The following is a 15,140-nucleotide window of genomic DNA, read 5'->3' on the forward strand; positions in this document are numbered from 1 at the left end:
CTAGCCCTAGGGTTAACCAGCACTCTTCATCCCAAAAATCTGCCAGGCCTGGGTCAGAGGGAGCCCGAACCACCTAGGCTGCCCCAGCCTGCCCCCAGCCAGGCAGGGAGGGGCAGTAAATATTTGTCAAGCAGGAACGTCTATACAGGTGGACGGGTCATACTACAATTAATTGCCCACTGCCCGGGAAAGTCCTGAAGGCAGGTGATGTCACTGCCTAAGGCTGGCACCAGAATCCCCACACGCCCGGCCTGACTCCGAGTCCAGTGCTCTTTTGCACCACCAAAGCCACTGTTCCACTGTCAGCCAGCCAGAGGCCATGGCCAAGCGCCACCTCGTCCGGCCCTGGCTCAGCGTCTCCCCCAACGGCTCCAGGCCCTGGAGACAGAGCTCCAGAGCCCGGTCTAGCGCGGGCCGGGGCCTCTACTAGGGAGACCTCCCGAACCGAGTGTTTGGGAGCTCCGGGGCCCCCAGCAGGACGCCCCCTTCCACCGCGGCGGCCCCGCCCGGGCGCGCACCCCCAGATCCCGCGCCCCCCACCGGTGCAGCCCCGGCCGGGGCGGGGCGGGGCCGGGGGCGGGGCGCAGACGGCCGGGACTCCCTTCCAGCTCCGCGCCCGCAGCTCAGCGACCATGGGGGCGCGGCTGGGCCGGCGGACCGGAGCCGAGGCGGGCTCGGAAGCCCGGGCGGCGGCGGGGTGCGGGCCCGCGCCCTATGAGCGCCGGGTGCGCTGGCTCCGCGAGATCCAGTCCACGCTCCGCGAGCGGCGGCCCGAGCGCGCCCGGCAGCTGCTGCGCCTCCTGCGCCAGGCGAGAGAAGGAGCGGGCCGGCCCGGGGCTGGAGGCCGGGGAGGGGCCGGGAGCCGCGGGCTGCGGGCCTGGAAGGGGCCGGGAGGTGCTGCGGAGCTGGCCCGGGGCGCGGGAGGCAGCGCTGGCCCCGGACGGGCGCGCGGGCCGGCAGGGTTCCGAGGGGAGGGCACGACTGGCTGAAGGGGCTTGTCTGGGCGAGAGGGCGAGGGACAGAAAGCAATCGGCTAGAGCGGAGGCCCGCGAGGCTGCGGGGTGGGGTGGGGGCTGTGAGTGCGGAGGAGGGGGCCGCGACGGTGTCCACCTCTCTGGGGTTTGAGAGGTCAGTTGTGTGTGTTGAGGGTGCCCCAAGCCTGGAGCTAAGGACCCAGATTCAGGCCTTGGCGGGAGAAGGGAGGAGCGGCAAGGGAGCGGTGGGAGGGGGACGAGATCTTATACTGCAGGGCAAGGGGAAGGGGACAGATCCTGGCTCCTCCAGGTTGAAGGGAGGCACTGCACAGGAGCCTGGAGAGAGGACCCTGGGAAGTGACAGCCCAGCTGGTCAGCCAGTGTGACCCACCATGAGCCTATAGCAGCTACAACTCACATCACCCATCCTCCTAACAGGCAAATCACACCCACTGAGTACATACACCTGGCATCTGTACCTCACAACACCACATCTGGACTGGGGTGGGGTGGGGGGGCAGTGCGCCTCTGGTCTCACACACACCAGGTACCGGAGCCAGCCCGGGGTGCCCTAGGAGACATGGGTTCTGGTCCCAGCATCACCACTGGGCAAGCCACTTCCCTCTCTGGCCATGTCCCCATCACCCACAGCAGCTGCCACCACAACCTGCCCCGTCCAGGAATCTGAAATCAGCCACGCAGGTGTTTGGCCTGCAGGTGGATGATTAGAGAAGGGAAACTGAGGCTTGGAGAACAGTGGTGAGCCTATGACCACAGAGCAGACTGGGGGGCAGCGGAGGCCGGAGCCCAACCTCTAGTCTCCCAGCCCCGCTCCCTGCTGCACTGGGTTTCCTTTCTCTAGGCTGACAGGGCTGGAAAGGTGGGGCTGGCCCTTTAAGAGGAGCTGTCCAGACCAGCAGAAGGCTGACTGTGTCTGGGGCCCTGTCTGGGTCAGCCCAGGCTCACCAGCTAGCCCTCTCTTCTGGATCCTCCCTAGCTGGCATTTGTAACTTGAATGGTGTTTAAAATGCAAACAGCAAAGCAGCACCAAATCAGCTAGACCATCCAGAGGTACAGATCTTTGTCTGGGATGGCATCTGGAGCCCAAGCACCAGTGGGACTTTTTTTTTTTTTTTTTTAGCTGGGAAACCAGCTATGTTGCCCCCTTGTGTCTCAGAGGTCAGGATTCCCAACCAAAGAGGGGGCTGTCCTGCCCCACAAGCCACAGGGACTCTGCAGTTATGGCCCTTGGGCATTCCCGCTTGGCCTATCTTCCTGTACACAGGGGGCTTGCGCACAGACCGCGTCACTCTCTGGCTTGGGGAGGGCCCAGGGGTCTGGAGGCCCCTCCTGGCTGTGCCTGCCCCATCAGCTTGTCAGTATAATCTCTAAAAGGGTGTTCAGTGCCACACCAGGCCTGTGGGAATAACAGGAGGAGAAGCCCAAGGACTGAAGGGCAGGCCAGGGGCCCAATGGTGAGGTCTCTGTGAGGGGTGGGAGACCTGGAGGCTGGAGAAAGAGGCTGGTGGGCTGGGGAGGGTGGGAATGCCAGGCCGCTCATGAGTCTCTAGTGTTACACAACGAGAGCATTTGGTCTCCACCAAAGGGGTTAAGGGTCAAGTTTAGGTGTGTGTTTCCTGGAGCTGGCGCTGGCAGCCCAAGGGTGGGAATAGATGGGTGTTGGGAGGTCGACAGGACCGGGAGGAGGCTGTTAGGGTGAGAGGCCTGAAACTCCTGGAGCAGTGGGGAGGGAGAGCTGGGCAGAGATGGGTGAGGGAAGAGTGCAGGGTGGTTCTGGGCCCCTGCCTGAGTGCTGGGAAGATGGGGATGGCGATGCCCTTTACTATGGGGCACAGGAGGTGAGACGCGCTTCATGGCAGGAGGTGAACATACCCAGTCTAAGCTGCCTTTGGGACATCTGAGCTGAGAAAGGGGCCCATGCCTACAAAAGGGGCCCGGACCTGTCAGCAAACAGATGGTGGCCAGAACTCGGGAGAGCTCAGGAATAAATGGAAGAGAGGCAAATGGCCCCGAAGGAATGCTGGAGGACAGCAGCATTGGAGGGGTCATCGGAGGAGCCCCCCAAAGAACCCTCCAGATAAGCCCAACCCCAGCGGAGGCAGGTGTCACAGTACCATGTTTTGCCTCCGGGGAACCAGTCTAAGGGTTTGGGAACCTACTTATCACCTCCCTGAAGCCCCCGATGCACTGACACTCTCCTCATCCAAAGGGTCCACTTGCCTCTGGACAGTTGGCCCATTGCCGCCTGGAAGCATCCGGGAGGGAGACAGAGAGAGGGGAACAGACGTGAGGGGCTGGCTTGGATGGGGGCCTGGAGAAGGGAGAGCCCAACTCCTGGCTCACTCAACTCTCCTCACCACCCACAGGACCTGGGCCTCGAGGGGACCCTCCTCACTGACATCCTCTACAGGAATGTGGCCTTCCTCAATCTGGTGGACCCCATCTCCCATGACCTGCTTGTGAACCTGGCCCGGGACCTGCAGTGCCCCAAGACGGTGAGGCCAGTAGACATGGACCTCAGGCTGGGCAGTGCAGCTGACAGGGACCAGGAGCGCCCAGGGCTGGGAGCTAGGAGCCTCATTCTCATCCGGCTTGCTTCGAGGCCTTAAGCAGATCAATGTCCCTCACTGGGACCCGACGTCAGCTTCAGTGTACTAGGAACACGTGTGAGCTGTGCTTTCCTACACCTGAAAAGTCTTGTGTTGGGTAGACCTGCTTCCTCTGCGCCAGGACCCAGGATCCAGGCAGGAAGTCATACAGGGACCCTGCGGGACATAGAATGTTCTGACAAATCTGCTGACGGAACCAAACTCCCAGCCTCTGAGTTCCTGGGGCCAGAAGAGAGCCGCCCTCAGCTGGAAACCCTGTCCGCATGTCCCCATCCTGTATGGATACACTTGGGGACAAGTGCTCACTGCTTCCCATAGCAGTGCGAGCCACCAACAAATCCCTCCTCATGTTGAATTGGCGTCTGTCACCTGGGGCCTCCATTCCCCCCGCTCCGCCCCTCCCAAGCCACCACATCTGCTCCAAACTCCACTCTGGTGGCACCTGCAGACATCCTGCCATGAACATTGAAGGTGCTGTGCTCCTGACACAGCCCCCAGCCCCCAGCCCCCAGCCCTTTGTCACAGTGAGTCCCTGCGTGAAACAGTGGTGCCCACTATGGGCCCGGCCAGCCCCGAACTCCGACACTTATATGCAGACATCACCGAGGATCCTGAGGCTAGCCTAGAGCCACCCAGTGACTGCCAGGGCTTGTTGCCACTGTGCGTACGCACTGTTAACAGAGGAACAGGGCAAAGAATGTGCTGGGTAGCGGAGGTTGCACAGGGCCAGCTTTGTGGAAAGCAGAGCATCCCTGTTTTTCCATCCGAGCTAGGTCTCTACGAGGGCCCGCTTAGGCCCAGGAGAGAGCCAGGTCGCAGTGCTGTAATGCATGAACCCTCCCAGATCTGGCAGCCCAGACCCAGGCCCTATGGGCAGTCTAGCTTGGAGAGTGAGAGGAAGAAGAGCATGCTGACCTGGCTTGTTTCTATTCCCTGGGGGTGGCGTCAGTGGAGCAGGGTTCCCTGGAGGGGCCTGGTTCTGCCTCCCCTTGTGGCGAGTCCCCGGGGAGCGCTGAGGGTGGGCAGGGAGCCCGCTGATAGCCCGGGACACTGGCCTTGGGCCTGAGGACAGGGAACAAGGGCCCATTGTCTAGGCCTCCTCCCGCCGAGCACTGCGGGCCTCAGACCAGCCTGTCCAGTTACCAGCGGGCAGCCTCCCCTGGCTCTGTGCCAGGCTACAGCCAGGGTGGGGGGTGAGAGGGGGAGGCTAGTGGGCAGTTCAGTGATCCATGATGAATCATGTGCTGGGCCACACACTTGGATCCCCAAGGCCCAGAGGGGGATGGGAGGGGCTCAGCCTCACCCTGACAACGCCGCCCCTCAACAGGACTATGAGCTCTGGAAGTCCTCGGATAAGATCTGCCGGCAGCTAATCTACCACCTCACCCCTCACTCCAAGCGGCAGCGGGGGTCCAGCCTGCCCCGGAGGAAGACCCAGAGCTGGTAAGGGGAGCCTATAGCCACAACCCCACCTCGTGGCCCCTGAGGGTCCCTTCCTAGGCTGGCATGGAGAGGTAGCTCAGCAAGAGGCTGGTGCCTGAAACCCTACCCTGTGAGCCCCTCACTCTTGTCTGCACCACAGCCCTGGAATGCTCCCCAAGCCAAGTTGCACCCTCTGTGTGACCTGCCTCCTGCTGTTTGCTCGCCCCTCAATCCCTGGCCTATCACAGGGCCTGGTCCTGATCCGGGCCAAGATGACCTCAGCAGACGTCTGCTGAATCCTCACAACACGCTATGGAGGGAGACAGATTCTGGGACATGATTCCAGTTTTACAGGAAAGGAAACTGAGGTTGGGAGAGGCAAAGTGGCTTGCCCAAGGCCACACCCTGCCCTGATTTTCCTACAGCTCTTTGAAAAGCCTTTGCCAGGCTGTCTGAAGCCAAGGCCTCCACAGCCAGCCTGAGAGCTTGCTCTGCCATGGGGTCCCCCTCCCAGTCACTCCATCACAGCTCCGCGGCCAGACAGCCCGGGGACTGGCTGCAGATAACCAGGTCCAGGGACCCAGAACCACAGCCCCAGAGCTCTCCTCTACTTGCTTCCCCATCCTTTGAGCCTGGTGGTTCTCGATGAGCCCAGAGCCCATGGGGTTGTTCCCTGCCACGGTGGCTGGGGCCCTTGAGGTGGTCACACTGCCTATATGCATAGTACGGCCATGTTCAAATGACAGGAGAGACCTAGAGGGGGCTCCAGGGGTGGTGGGGGTCCCTTCTTGGTCTCTAAACTTCCTTTCCAGCTTAGAACACAGGGGGCCCTTCACCTCCCAACAGCCCACCCCTACACCTCCCAACACCTCCCCTCTTGCTACTCTGGGCCTGTCCCCTCTCTAGCCCCCAAAGCCGGGGGGACCAGCCTGATACCGTGTCACCCTCATAGGAACATCTATCTGTACCCACAAAGGGTCAACCTTGGAGGAGGTGTGGGCTCAGGAGTCAGAGCACCTGGCTTCCCTCTTAGCGGTGTGGGACCATGCAAGAGTCCTGTCACCTCTCTGAGCGTCATTTGCTCCTCAGCAGAATGGGATAATAATTCTTACTCTAGATGTAACAGGTGTAGCCACGCAGGCATGCAGTAGGTTTTTATAATAATGGCTCGGGGAAGCTTAACACATGTTATTCCTCACAACAGCCAGGTCCCCTTTTCACCAAAGGAGAAAATGAGGCTCAGAGGGATTCCAAGAATTGCCCATGGCCACCCATCTAGAAAGTAGCATGGCCTGACTGTAGGGCCTGGGTCCCGCTACTACCGCGGGCTGCCCTGACGGGTCACTATCTGCAGCCAGTGGGGACCTGCCTGGGCCATGGACCCTTGCTCAGTCCATCCTTGCCTGCCACCTTCCCACAGCCTCGAGAGCAGCCTCCAGATGACTCAGCTGGCGGGGGAGACCGTGAACCTTTCGGGGATTCTGCTGTCCACGAGGGATGTGCGGCACATCATGCGCTACCTGGGAAGCCAGGGAGCCGGGCTCACGGTGCTGGACCTGAGCTTCACGGGGCTGAGCGACGAGCTGCTGCGCCTGATGCTGCCCAGCCTCTGGACGCTGCCCCACCTCACCCAGCTCCTGCTCAACGGCAACAGGCTGACGAGGGCCACTGCTCGCGAGCTCACTGAGGCCGTCAAGGACTCCGCCAAGTTCCCCGCGCTGGTCTGGGTGGACCTGGGCAACAATGTGGACGTGACCTCCCTGCCCCAGCCCCTGCTGGTCGGCCTGCGCCGGCGGCTCAGCCAGCGCACCTCACTCCCCACCATCTACGAGGGCCTGGACCTTGAGCCTGAGGGCGGCGTGGCTGGGGCCACCTCTGCTGCATCCACCTGGGGCTCTGCAGCCGCTGGGCCAGGGTCTGAGCCCCAGGCCTGCTGCACGAGGTGACCCGCCACCCACCCTGGCTCCTGCCTGAGTGCTGATGCTCCTAGGCACATGGCATGGGGGATGATGGAGGCCCTCCAGGCCCCCAGAAATCCAGTGTAAATGTGCAGCCTGGGATGAAGGGGATGGAAGGAGAAGGGGTTCACCAGAGTCCAGATGGTCAACCCAGGAGGGACTGTCAGGCTTCCCTCGGCAGGAAGCGCCCGGCACCTGCTGTGCCGATCCCACAGTAAACGGTGATGTCCTGCTCTGCCTCAGCCTTTCTGCACCGTGGACCTCAGGGCCACTGAGCGCCAGCCCTGCTTTTGGGGTGGGGAGGAGGGGTGGTCAAAGATTCAAGGATGCTGTCGACCTGGAAGGGAGGGACCAAGCTCACACTGACATCCCCCAGGTGCTCCCTGGTCAGACACCAAGGTGTGGGGTTGGGTCCACCTGTGGGCTGGGGAGTTAGAGGAGGCTGCCAGGAACCTGACCTTCACGTCTGGGTGGGGCTTGGAGAGGAGTAGGTTGGGAGGCCACAGAGGGGCAAAGCTCAGAATGGAGCCCCACAGTAATCTTGTGCCTGAGCCCAGGACCCCTTGGACTGGGGACAAGACTGTGCTGACAGGAGGCAAGGTTCATCGCCCACAGAGCAAGTGCTGCCCACCACCCCTAGTACCCCCCCCCCAGGCTCCCTGTACTTATTGGGCAACTCCACGGGGTTAGGAGATACCCCCGACCAGAGACAAAGAGCTTGTGTGTTCCCTCCAGGCCCTGAAGGCCCACGTGCACAGTCCTTCCCTCTGGTGGACCCCAAAAAAGCATGCAGGAGGTGGAGGTGGGCACATCCAGCAGCGGCTAGTCAGGGGTGGAGCATTCCTAGGGCTGCCCCAGGGGTAGCCTGTACCCAGCAGGGGGCTATCTCCCATCCCCCTAAGGACCATCAGGGCAGGCTCCAGATCAGAAGCCTAAAGTCATGGTTGCCCCTCCCACCCCAGCCTTGTGTGGAGAGCTGGAGTACAGCCCAACTAGGTGTTGGGCAGGGCAAAGACAAGGAAGGGACTTAAAGATGTCCGGGGGCGGGAAACTGAGGCCCAGAGTGGGGAAGCCAGCAGCCTAAGTCTCCCATGCAGAGCCAGGTCAGGTCTGGGGCAGTGGGGATCCTCATGGATGAGGAGAGACCTGGTGGCAGAGAGAAGCCCGCTGGGCCAAAGAGAAGATGGAGCTCACCCCTGGGCCTACGTACTCAGGCCCACCAGCTGACCTTCCTCCACATTTGGGCCCACAGGGGACCATGAGTCAGCACGGATTCCAGCCTGGCCAGATATACAACAGCCTCTTGGGCCAGAAAGGAGATGGTCAAGAAGGGTGAGGACGGCATGGTGCTGGGTTCCAGGACCAGGCAGGAGGTGGGGAGGAAAAGAGCTCCCTCTCGGCTGCTGCCTGCCCACCCCGAGGGCAGGCCCCCGCCAGCCTGGCTGCTTTTGGAGGAACCCTTATCTGGATGTGGTGGGAAGGGTGTGAATAACACCAGGTTCAGCCCAGCTCTCTGCTCCTGACTTGCTGTTGGGACCTGGCCATGGCCTCCTCTCTCCCGGCCTTGGGTCTCTCCTTTTTCCTCTGTATTAAATAGGGCTGGCTCTCCATAGTTCCTTCCAGCTCTCAACCCACCATCCTGGGGTCCTGACCCTCTCGGTCGTCCTTGTTTTAAAGACATGGGCCTGACCATTGGCTTGGGAGCCACAGAAGTGTCTCCGGTGCCCTCACTCCGGAGCAAGGGGCTCAGGCTCCCTGGAGCAAGGCAAAGCAGGGTGGGGGATGAAAGAGGCCGGCAGAGAGGAGAAAGATGGGGAAACCAGCCTTGCACTGGTCAGGCTGTTAAGTCCATCACAGGCAAGAAGTAGTGTTCTCCTGTGATTCTTTGCTGGAGAAATGCCTACCTCTCTGCTCCCCCCAGCCCTCTTGCTCCCCCCAGCCCTCCTGCTCCCCTCGCTCCCTGCCCACCACTGGCCCCAATCCAGCCCACAAACCTTGAATGTCGCTGCTGGGAGAGACTCCTACCAGAATGGTGTGACAGCCTGAGCGGGGTGTCACCCGGCGAGCTCTGGGAGAATTCAGGCGGCAGCAGCTAGTCTCAATCTCCCCGCCTCTCAGACGGAGGCATGCGATGCAATAGTTGAGCTCAAGCATAAACCCGCTCAAGAGAAGAGGGTTGGCCTTGTTGCCAGGCAGGTGTCCACAGCCCCTTCACAGGCCCTCCTGTCAGGGCCTCGCGGCCACCGGCTATTCTACAAGCAGGGACACTCCGGGAGGAGGGGGCTTGTGCCGTGAAGCCTGGTGGGCAGAGAGCCCCCGCCAGGTAGCCTCCAGCCTGAGTTCCAGACCCGAGAGGCAGCAGGTGGGCCTGGCCCAGGCCCGTCTTGGAGGCAGGTAGGCGTGGCCTGGTCGCAGCCCTGTCACCCACTGGCAGTGTCCTCTCGGGGCCTGTTCCTTCATCTTGGGAACTAGTACACCAAGCCTCCCCTTATCCTGCTGGAGAGAGCATGACAAGGTCTGGAAAGTGCCTGCTGTTGGGCGGGGGGAGCCCACAGGGCAGGCACTCTTCAGCGTCAGTGGGGCCCCCACCCAGGGCCCCCTGGATGGAATGGCAGGAGCCCAAACCTTCAGAACTAGGCAGAGCTGAAGCCCGTTATTTATTTGGAGAGTACTCCTGTAGCTTTTCAGTGGGCTAGGTACTGTTCTGATGGCTTTACTCTCCTTTAATTCTCTTCTCCCTTATAGGTGAGTAGCTGAAACAGGGAGAGGTTAAGTGATCTGTCTAAGGTAAAGAGCTAGAAACTGGAGGAGACGGGATGTGAGCCAGGAGGCCTTTGTCTGTGATGCTACAGCCATCCTGGGGGCTGGGGATTCACTGGAATTCTTGAGCAAGCCCCTGCCAAAGACACCATTCGACACAGGAGACCATCACAGGGCTCTGATGGCAGGTGTCCTGCAGTGGGAAAGACCCTCAGCCCACTCCCCCTAGCACAAGACCAATCAGGACCTCCCTGGACCTGTTTTTTCGTGTGCAAAATGGGTGGGGAGGGGAGCAGCGAGGACCCAGGCCTTGCCCCCTTCCAGGATTGAAAGGGACAGATGGGAAGTGGGTTCGGAAGTACTCACCAGACTGAATGAAACCCAGCCAACTGCATGTACCTTCACCTCTCTGGGCATCAGCCTCCTCAAGCCTAAACCCGCCTTGCCAGGATGTTCAGTGCACTGAAGGGAGATGTGTAGGAAAGATACCTGTGATCCACAGGACCTCTGGGACCAACACTTGGCGACTTCTTTTCTGTCCCAGAAGGGAGAATATTTGAGCCCAGATAAGATGCTTTCAATATGAGTTTACAGCAAATGTCAGCCTCTGCTGAGTCTTCGTCTTGAAAATCCAAAATCTCTGGCAGCTGATACCAGTGGTTGATATCAACCCAGCACAGAGGTTTTTCTCTAGGTTCTGGAGGGAAAGGAAAACAAACTTCTTCCTCTTAGAGATAGTTGCCGATCATCAACAAAAACCAGTATTTCCTTTCCCAACTGTATATTTCAATTTTAATTTTTAAAAATTGTGTTTTTATCTTTTTAATTTTTTTAAAAGATTTTATTTATTTATTTGATAGAGAGAGAGAGTTAGCGAGAGCAGGAACACAAGCTGGGGTGTGGGAGTGGGAGAAGCAGGCTTCCGGGAGAGAGAGAAGCAGGCCTCCCGCCAAGTGGGGAGCCCAATGCGGGGCTCGATCCCAGGACCTTGGGATCATGACCTGAGCCGAAGGCAGACGCTTAACGACTGAGCCACCCAGGCGCCCCTATTTTTTAAATTTTTTTTAAAAAAGACTTTATGTATTTATTTGTCAGAGAGAGAGAGAGCACAAGCAGGGAGAGCGGCAGGCAGAGGTAGAGGCAGGCTCCCCTCTGAGCAAGGAGCCCGATGCGGGACTCGATCCCAAGACCCTGGGACCATGACCTGAACGGAGGCAGCCACTTAACTGACTGAACCACCCAGGCGTCCCTATTTCTTTATTTTTTTTAAAAAAAGATTTATTTATTTCGGGGCACCTGGGTGGCTCAGTCGTTAAGTGTTTGCCTTCGGCTCAGGTCATGATCCCAGGGTCCTGGGATCGAGCCCCTCACCGGGCTCCCTGCTCAGCGGGAAGCCTGCTTCTCTCTCTCCCACTCCCCCCGCATGTGTTTCCTCTCTCGCTGTGTCTCTCTCTGTCAAATAAATAAATAAAATCTTAAAAAAATAAGATTTATTTATTTCAAGAGAGAGAGAGTGGGGGGGGCAGAGGGAGAGAGAGAGAGAATCTCAGTCAGACTTGGAGCTGAGCGTGGAACTCCACTTTGGGCTCAATCTCACGACCCTGAGATCATGACCTGAGCCGAAATCAAGAGTCAGGCGCTTAACCAACTGAGTCACCCAGGCACCCCCAGAATTGTATAATCTTTCACTGTAGTACAACTGAAATAATAAAGTGAACATAACAAGTGTTACAAATTTTTTTTTAGATTTATTTATTTATTTCAAATTTTTTAGAGAGAGAGAACACGTGTGGGTGCTTGTGTGTGCTTGCATGTGTGCGCATGTGGGAGGAGAGGCAGAGGGAGAGAATCTTCAAGCAGATGCCCCTCTGAGTGCAAAGCCCAAAGGGGGCTCAATCTCAATCTCACGACCCATGAGATCATGACCTGAGCAGAAACCAAGAGTCAAGACACTTAACCAACTGAGCCAGCCAGGTGCCTCAACAACTGTTACAATTTAAAGTGTACAATATGGTACATTCTGACTGCCATGAAACCACCACCACAATCAAGACAGTAAAGATATCTGTCATTTCCAGAAGTTTCCGTGTGCCCCTTGATAATGCATCCTTCCTACCCCTCTCTGCCCACTCCCTTCCAAGCAGGGGTCTTTGACCTGCTTGCTCTCCTTATAGATTAGTTTGCATTTTCTAGAGGGTTTTGTTGCTTTTTTTTTTAGTTTATTTATTCTTTTGGTAATCTCTACGCCTAATGTGGGGCTTGAACTCACGACCCTGAGATCAAGAGTCACACACTCTTCCAACTGAGCTAGTTAGGCGCCTCTATAGTTTTAGATATATGGACGTTTAGATATATGGAAGAATACGGGGTGTACTCTTTTATATTTCTTTCACTCAGCATAATTATTTTGAGACTCCCACGATGTGGCATATATCAGTAGTTCCTCTTAATTGTTGAGTCGTATTTTATTGGTTGGATGTACCACCATTTATTCACCTGTCAATGGACATTTGGGCTGTTTCCAGTGTTTAGCTATTAAAATACAGCTGCTATGAATATTCATGTACAAGGTTTTACATGAACATATATTTCCTTTTCTTTTGGATAGTAGTATCTCATTATGGTTTTCTTTTCTTATAATATCTTTGCCTGCCTGGTTTCGCTTATCAGGGTAATGCTGGTCTCATAGAATGAGTTGAGAAGTTATTCCCTTCTCTTCAATTTTTTATGAAGAGTTTAGGAGAATTGATATTATTTCTTCCTTAAATATTTGGTAAACTTTCTCAGTGAAGGCACATGGGCCTGGAGTTCTCTTTGTAGATGGTTCTCAACTACAATTCCAGTTTCCTTAATAGGTATAGGACTATTCAGGTTAGTTTCAGGTTAGTATTTCTTGAGTACGTATTGGTATTTTGGATCTTCTAAGGAATTTGTCCATTCATCTGAGTTGTTGAATTTGTTGGCATAAAATTTTTCATGATATTCCCTTTCAATATCTGTGGAATTGGTAGTAGTCACCTCTCTCATTCCTGAGACTGGTAATTGTGTCTTTTTTTTTTTTTTTCCTGATCAGTCTGGCTAGAGGTTTATCAATTTTATGATCCTGATTTTCTCTATGGTTTTCTGTTTCCTATTTCATTGATACGCACTTTGATCTCTTTCTTCTGCTTACTTTAGGTTTCATTGGCTCTTCTTTTTTTTAATTTATTTTTTATTTTTTGTAAGTAATCTCTACACCCAATGTGGGGCTCAAACTCACAACCCCAAGATCAAGAGGCGTGTGCTCCACTGACTGAGCCAGCCAGGTGCCCCTTTTTCTAGATTCTCAAATGAATTTTCTTATCTGGTATTAATATAGGTGAGATCATTGATCTGAGGCCTTTCTTTTTTTTCTAATATATATGTTTACTGCTATAAATGTCCTGTCCCCCCATCCCACCAAGTTCTGTTTTAGTGGCATCCCACAAATTCTGATATGTTGTGTTTCCATTTAAAAGTCAGGTCATGGGGCGCCTGGGTGGCTCAGTTGGTTAAGTTTCGGCTCAGGTCATGATCCCAGGGTCCTACCATCAGGCTTCCTGCTCGTGGGGAGACTTCTTCTCCCTCTCCCTCTCCCTCTGCTCCTCCCTCTCCCTCTGCTCCTCCCCCTGCTCATGTTTGAGCATGAGCCCGTGCTCAGCGCTTTCTCTCAAATAAATAAATAAAATCTTCAAAAAATAAATAAAATAAAAGTCAGTTCAAAATATTAATTTCTCTTTTGGTTTCTTCTTTGATCCATGGATTACTTAGAAGTGTGTTATTTTGTTTCCAAATTATTTAGAGATTTTCCAAGGATCTTTCTGCTAATGATTTCTAATTTAATTTCTTTGTGGTCAGACAACATAGTATGGCTTTGAAGCCTTTTGAATTTTGGTAAATGTTCTGTGTGCACTTGAGAAGAATGTCACTTGAGAATTCTGCTATTGTTGGGTGGTTCTATTAAGTGTTAATCAAAATCAAGTTGACTACTATATCCTTGCTGGTTTTCTGTCTACTTGAGCTATTGATTTTTGAGAGGGGAACTGAAACCCCTGACTGTAAAGGTATTTGTCTATTTCTAGTTGCATTTTTTGCATCATGTATTTTGAAGCTTTATTATTAGGCGGATAAATGTTTAAGATTCATATGGCTCCTTGATTAACTGACCCTATCATCATTATGAAATGACCATTATCCCTGGTAATATTTCTTTTTTTTTTTTTCAAGATTTTATTTATTTATTTTGAGAGTGAGCAAGAGAGAGCACAAATGGGGGTGGGAAGGGGCAGACGGAGAGGGAGAAGCAGACTCCCCGCTGAGCAGGGAACCCAATGTGGGGTTTGATCCCAGGACCCTGGGATCATGGCCTGAGCCGAAGGCAGACGCTTAACCAACTGAGGCACCCAGGCAGCCCCCTGGTAATATTTCTTGCTCTGAAACCTACTTGTCTAATATTAATATAGCTATAGCTACCGCACGCAACTTTCTTTTGATTAGTTGTTACCAATGGTATTATCTCTGTCCATCTTTTCACTTTTATAACCTATTTTGTGTCTTTAAAGTGTGTTTCTTACAGGTAGCATATAGGTGGGTTCTGCTTTTCAATTTTTTAAAATTTTTATTTAAATTCTAGTTAGTTAAAATATAGTGTAATATTGGTTTCAGGAGTAGAACTTAGTGATTCATCACTTACATATAACACCATATCTTCTTTATCCATTCATCAGTCGATGAACATTTGGGCTCTTTCACAAAACTGAGATCTTGATGGTTGCTGAGACTAAGAGTCTGAGGCTCAACTGATTGAGCCACCCAGGCGCTCCTAATAAGTTCTTTATCGATTTTAGATACTAACCCTTTATCAGATATGTCATTTGCAGATATCTTCTCCCATTCCGTAGGTTGCCTTTTAGTTTTGTTGATTGTTTCTTTCCTTGTGCAGAAGCTTTTATCTTGATGAAGTCTTAATAGTTCATTTTTGCTTTTGTTTCCCTTGCCTCTAGTGATGTGTCTAGTAAGAAGTTGCAGGTTCTGCTTTTTTTTTTTTTTTGAAGATTTATTTAGGGGCACCTGGGTGGCTCATTGCTTAAGTGGCTGCCTTTGGCTCAGGTCATGATCCTGGGGTCCTGGGATTGAGTCCGCATCGGGTTCCCTGCTCTGCAAGGAGTCTGCTTCTCCCTCTTCCCTGCTTGTGCTCTCTCTCTCACTAATAAATAAACAAAATCTTTTAAAAAAATAAAGATTTGGGGTGCCTGGGTGGCTCAGATGGTTAAACATCTGCCTTTAGCTCAGGTCATGATCTCCAGGTCCTGGGATTGAGCCCCACGTCCGGCTCCCAGCTCAGCAGGGAGTCTGCTTCTCCCTCTTCCCTGCTTGTG

The 15,140-nt window shown here is 54.7% G+C and overlaps 1 protein-coding gene across 1 annotated transcript; it reads left to right on the forward strand.

The window, feature by feature from the left end:
- The first annotated feature begins 276 nt into the window (after positions 1-276).
- On the forward strand, positions 277-7,221 carry LRRC75B (leucine rich repeat containing 75B). Its single transcript, XM_045886419.3, has 4 exons — positions 277-809; positions 3,362-3,490; positions 4,932-5,047; positions 6,447-7,221. The coding sequence occupies exons 1-4, from the start codon at positions 633-635 to the stop codon at positions 6,970-6,972; spliced, it is 948 nt and encodes a 315-aa protein (XP_045742375.1). The 5' UTR covers positions 277-632; the 3' UTR covers positions 6,973-7,221.
- Positions 7,222-15,140: the final 7,919 nt, after the last annotated feature.

Source organism: Mirounga angustirostris, unplaced genomic scaffold, assembly GCF_029215605.1.
Source record: "Mirounga angustirostris isolate CCGP_5_RB_7025 unplaced genomic scaffold, mMirAng1.0.hap1 SCAF_14, whole genome shotgun sequence".
Classification (NCBI taxonomy): Eukaryota; Metazoa; Chordata; class Mammalia; order Carnivora; family Phocidae; genus Mirounga; species Mirounga angustirostris.

Coding starts and splice junctions, on each gene's coding strand:
- LRRC75B (XM_045886419.3), top strand. CDS start 633: ATGGGGGCGCGGCTGGGCCGGCGGACCGGAGCCGAGGCGGGCTCGGAA. Junction 810..3,361: donor TGCTGCGCCTCCTGCGCCAG/GCGAGAGAAGGA, acceptor CACCACCCACAG/GACCTGGGCCTCGAGGGGAC. Junction 5,048..6,446: donor CGGAGGAAGACCCAGAGCTG/GTAAGGGGAGCC, acceptor ACCTTCCCACAG/CCTCGAGAGCAGCCTCCAGA.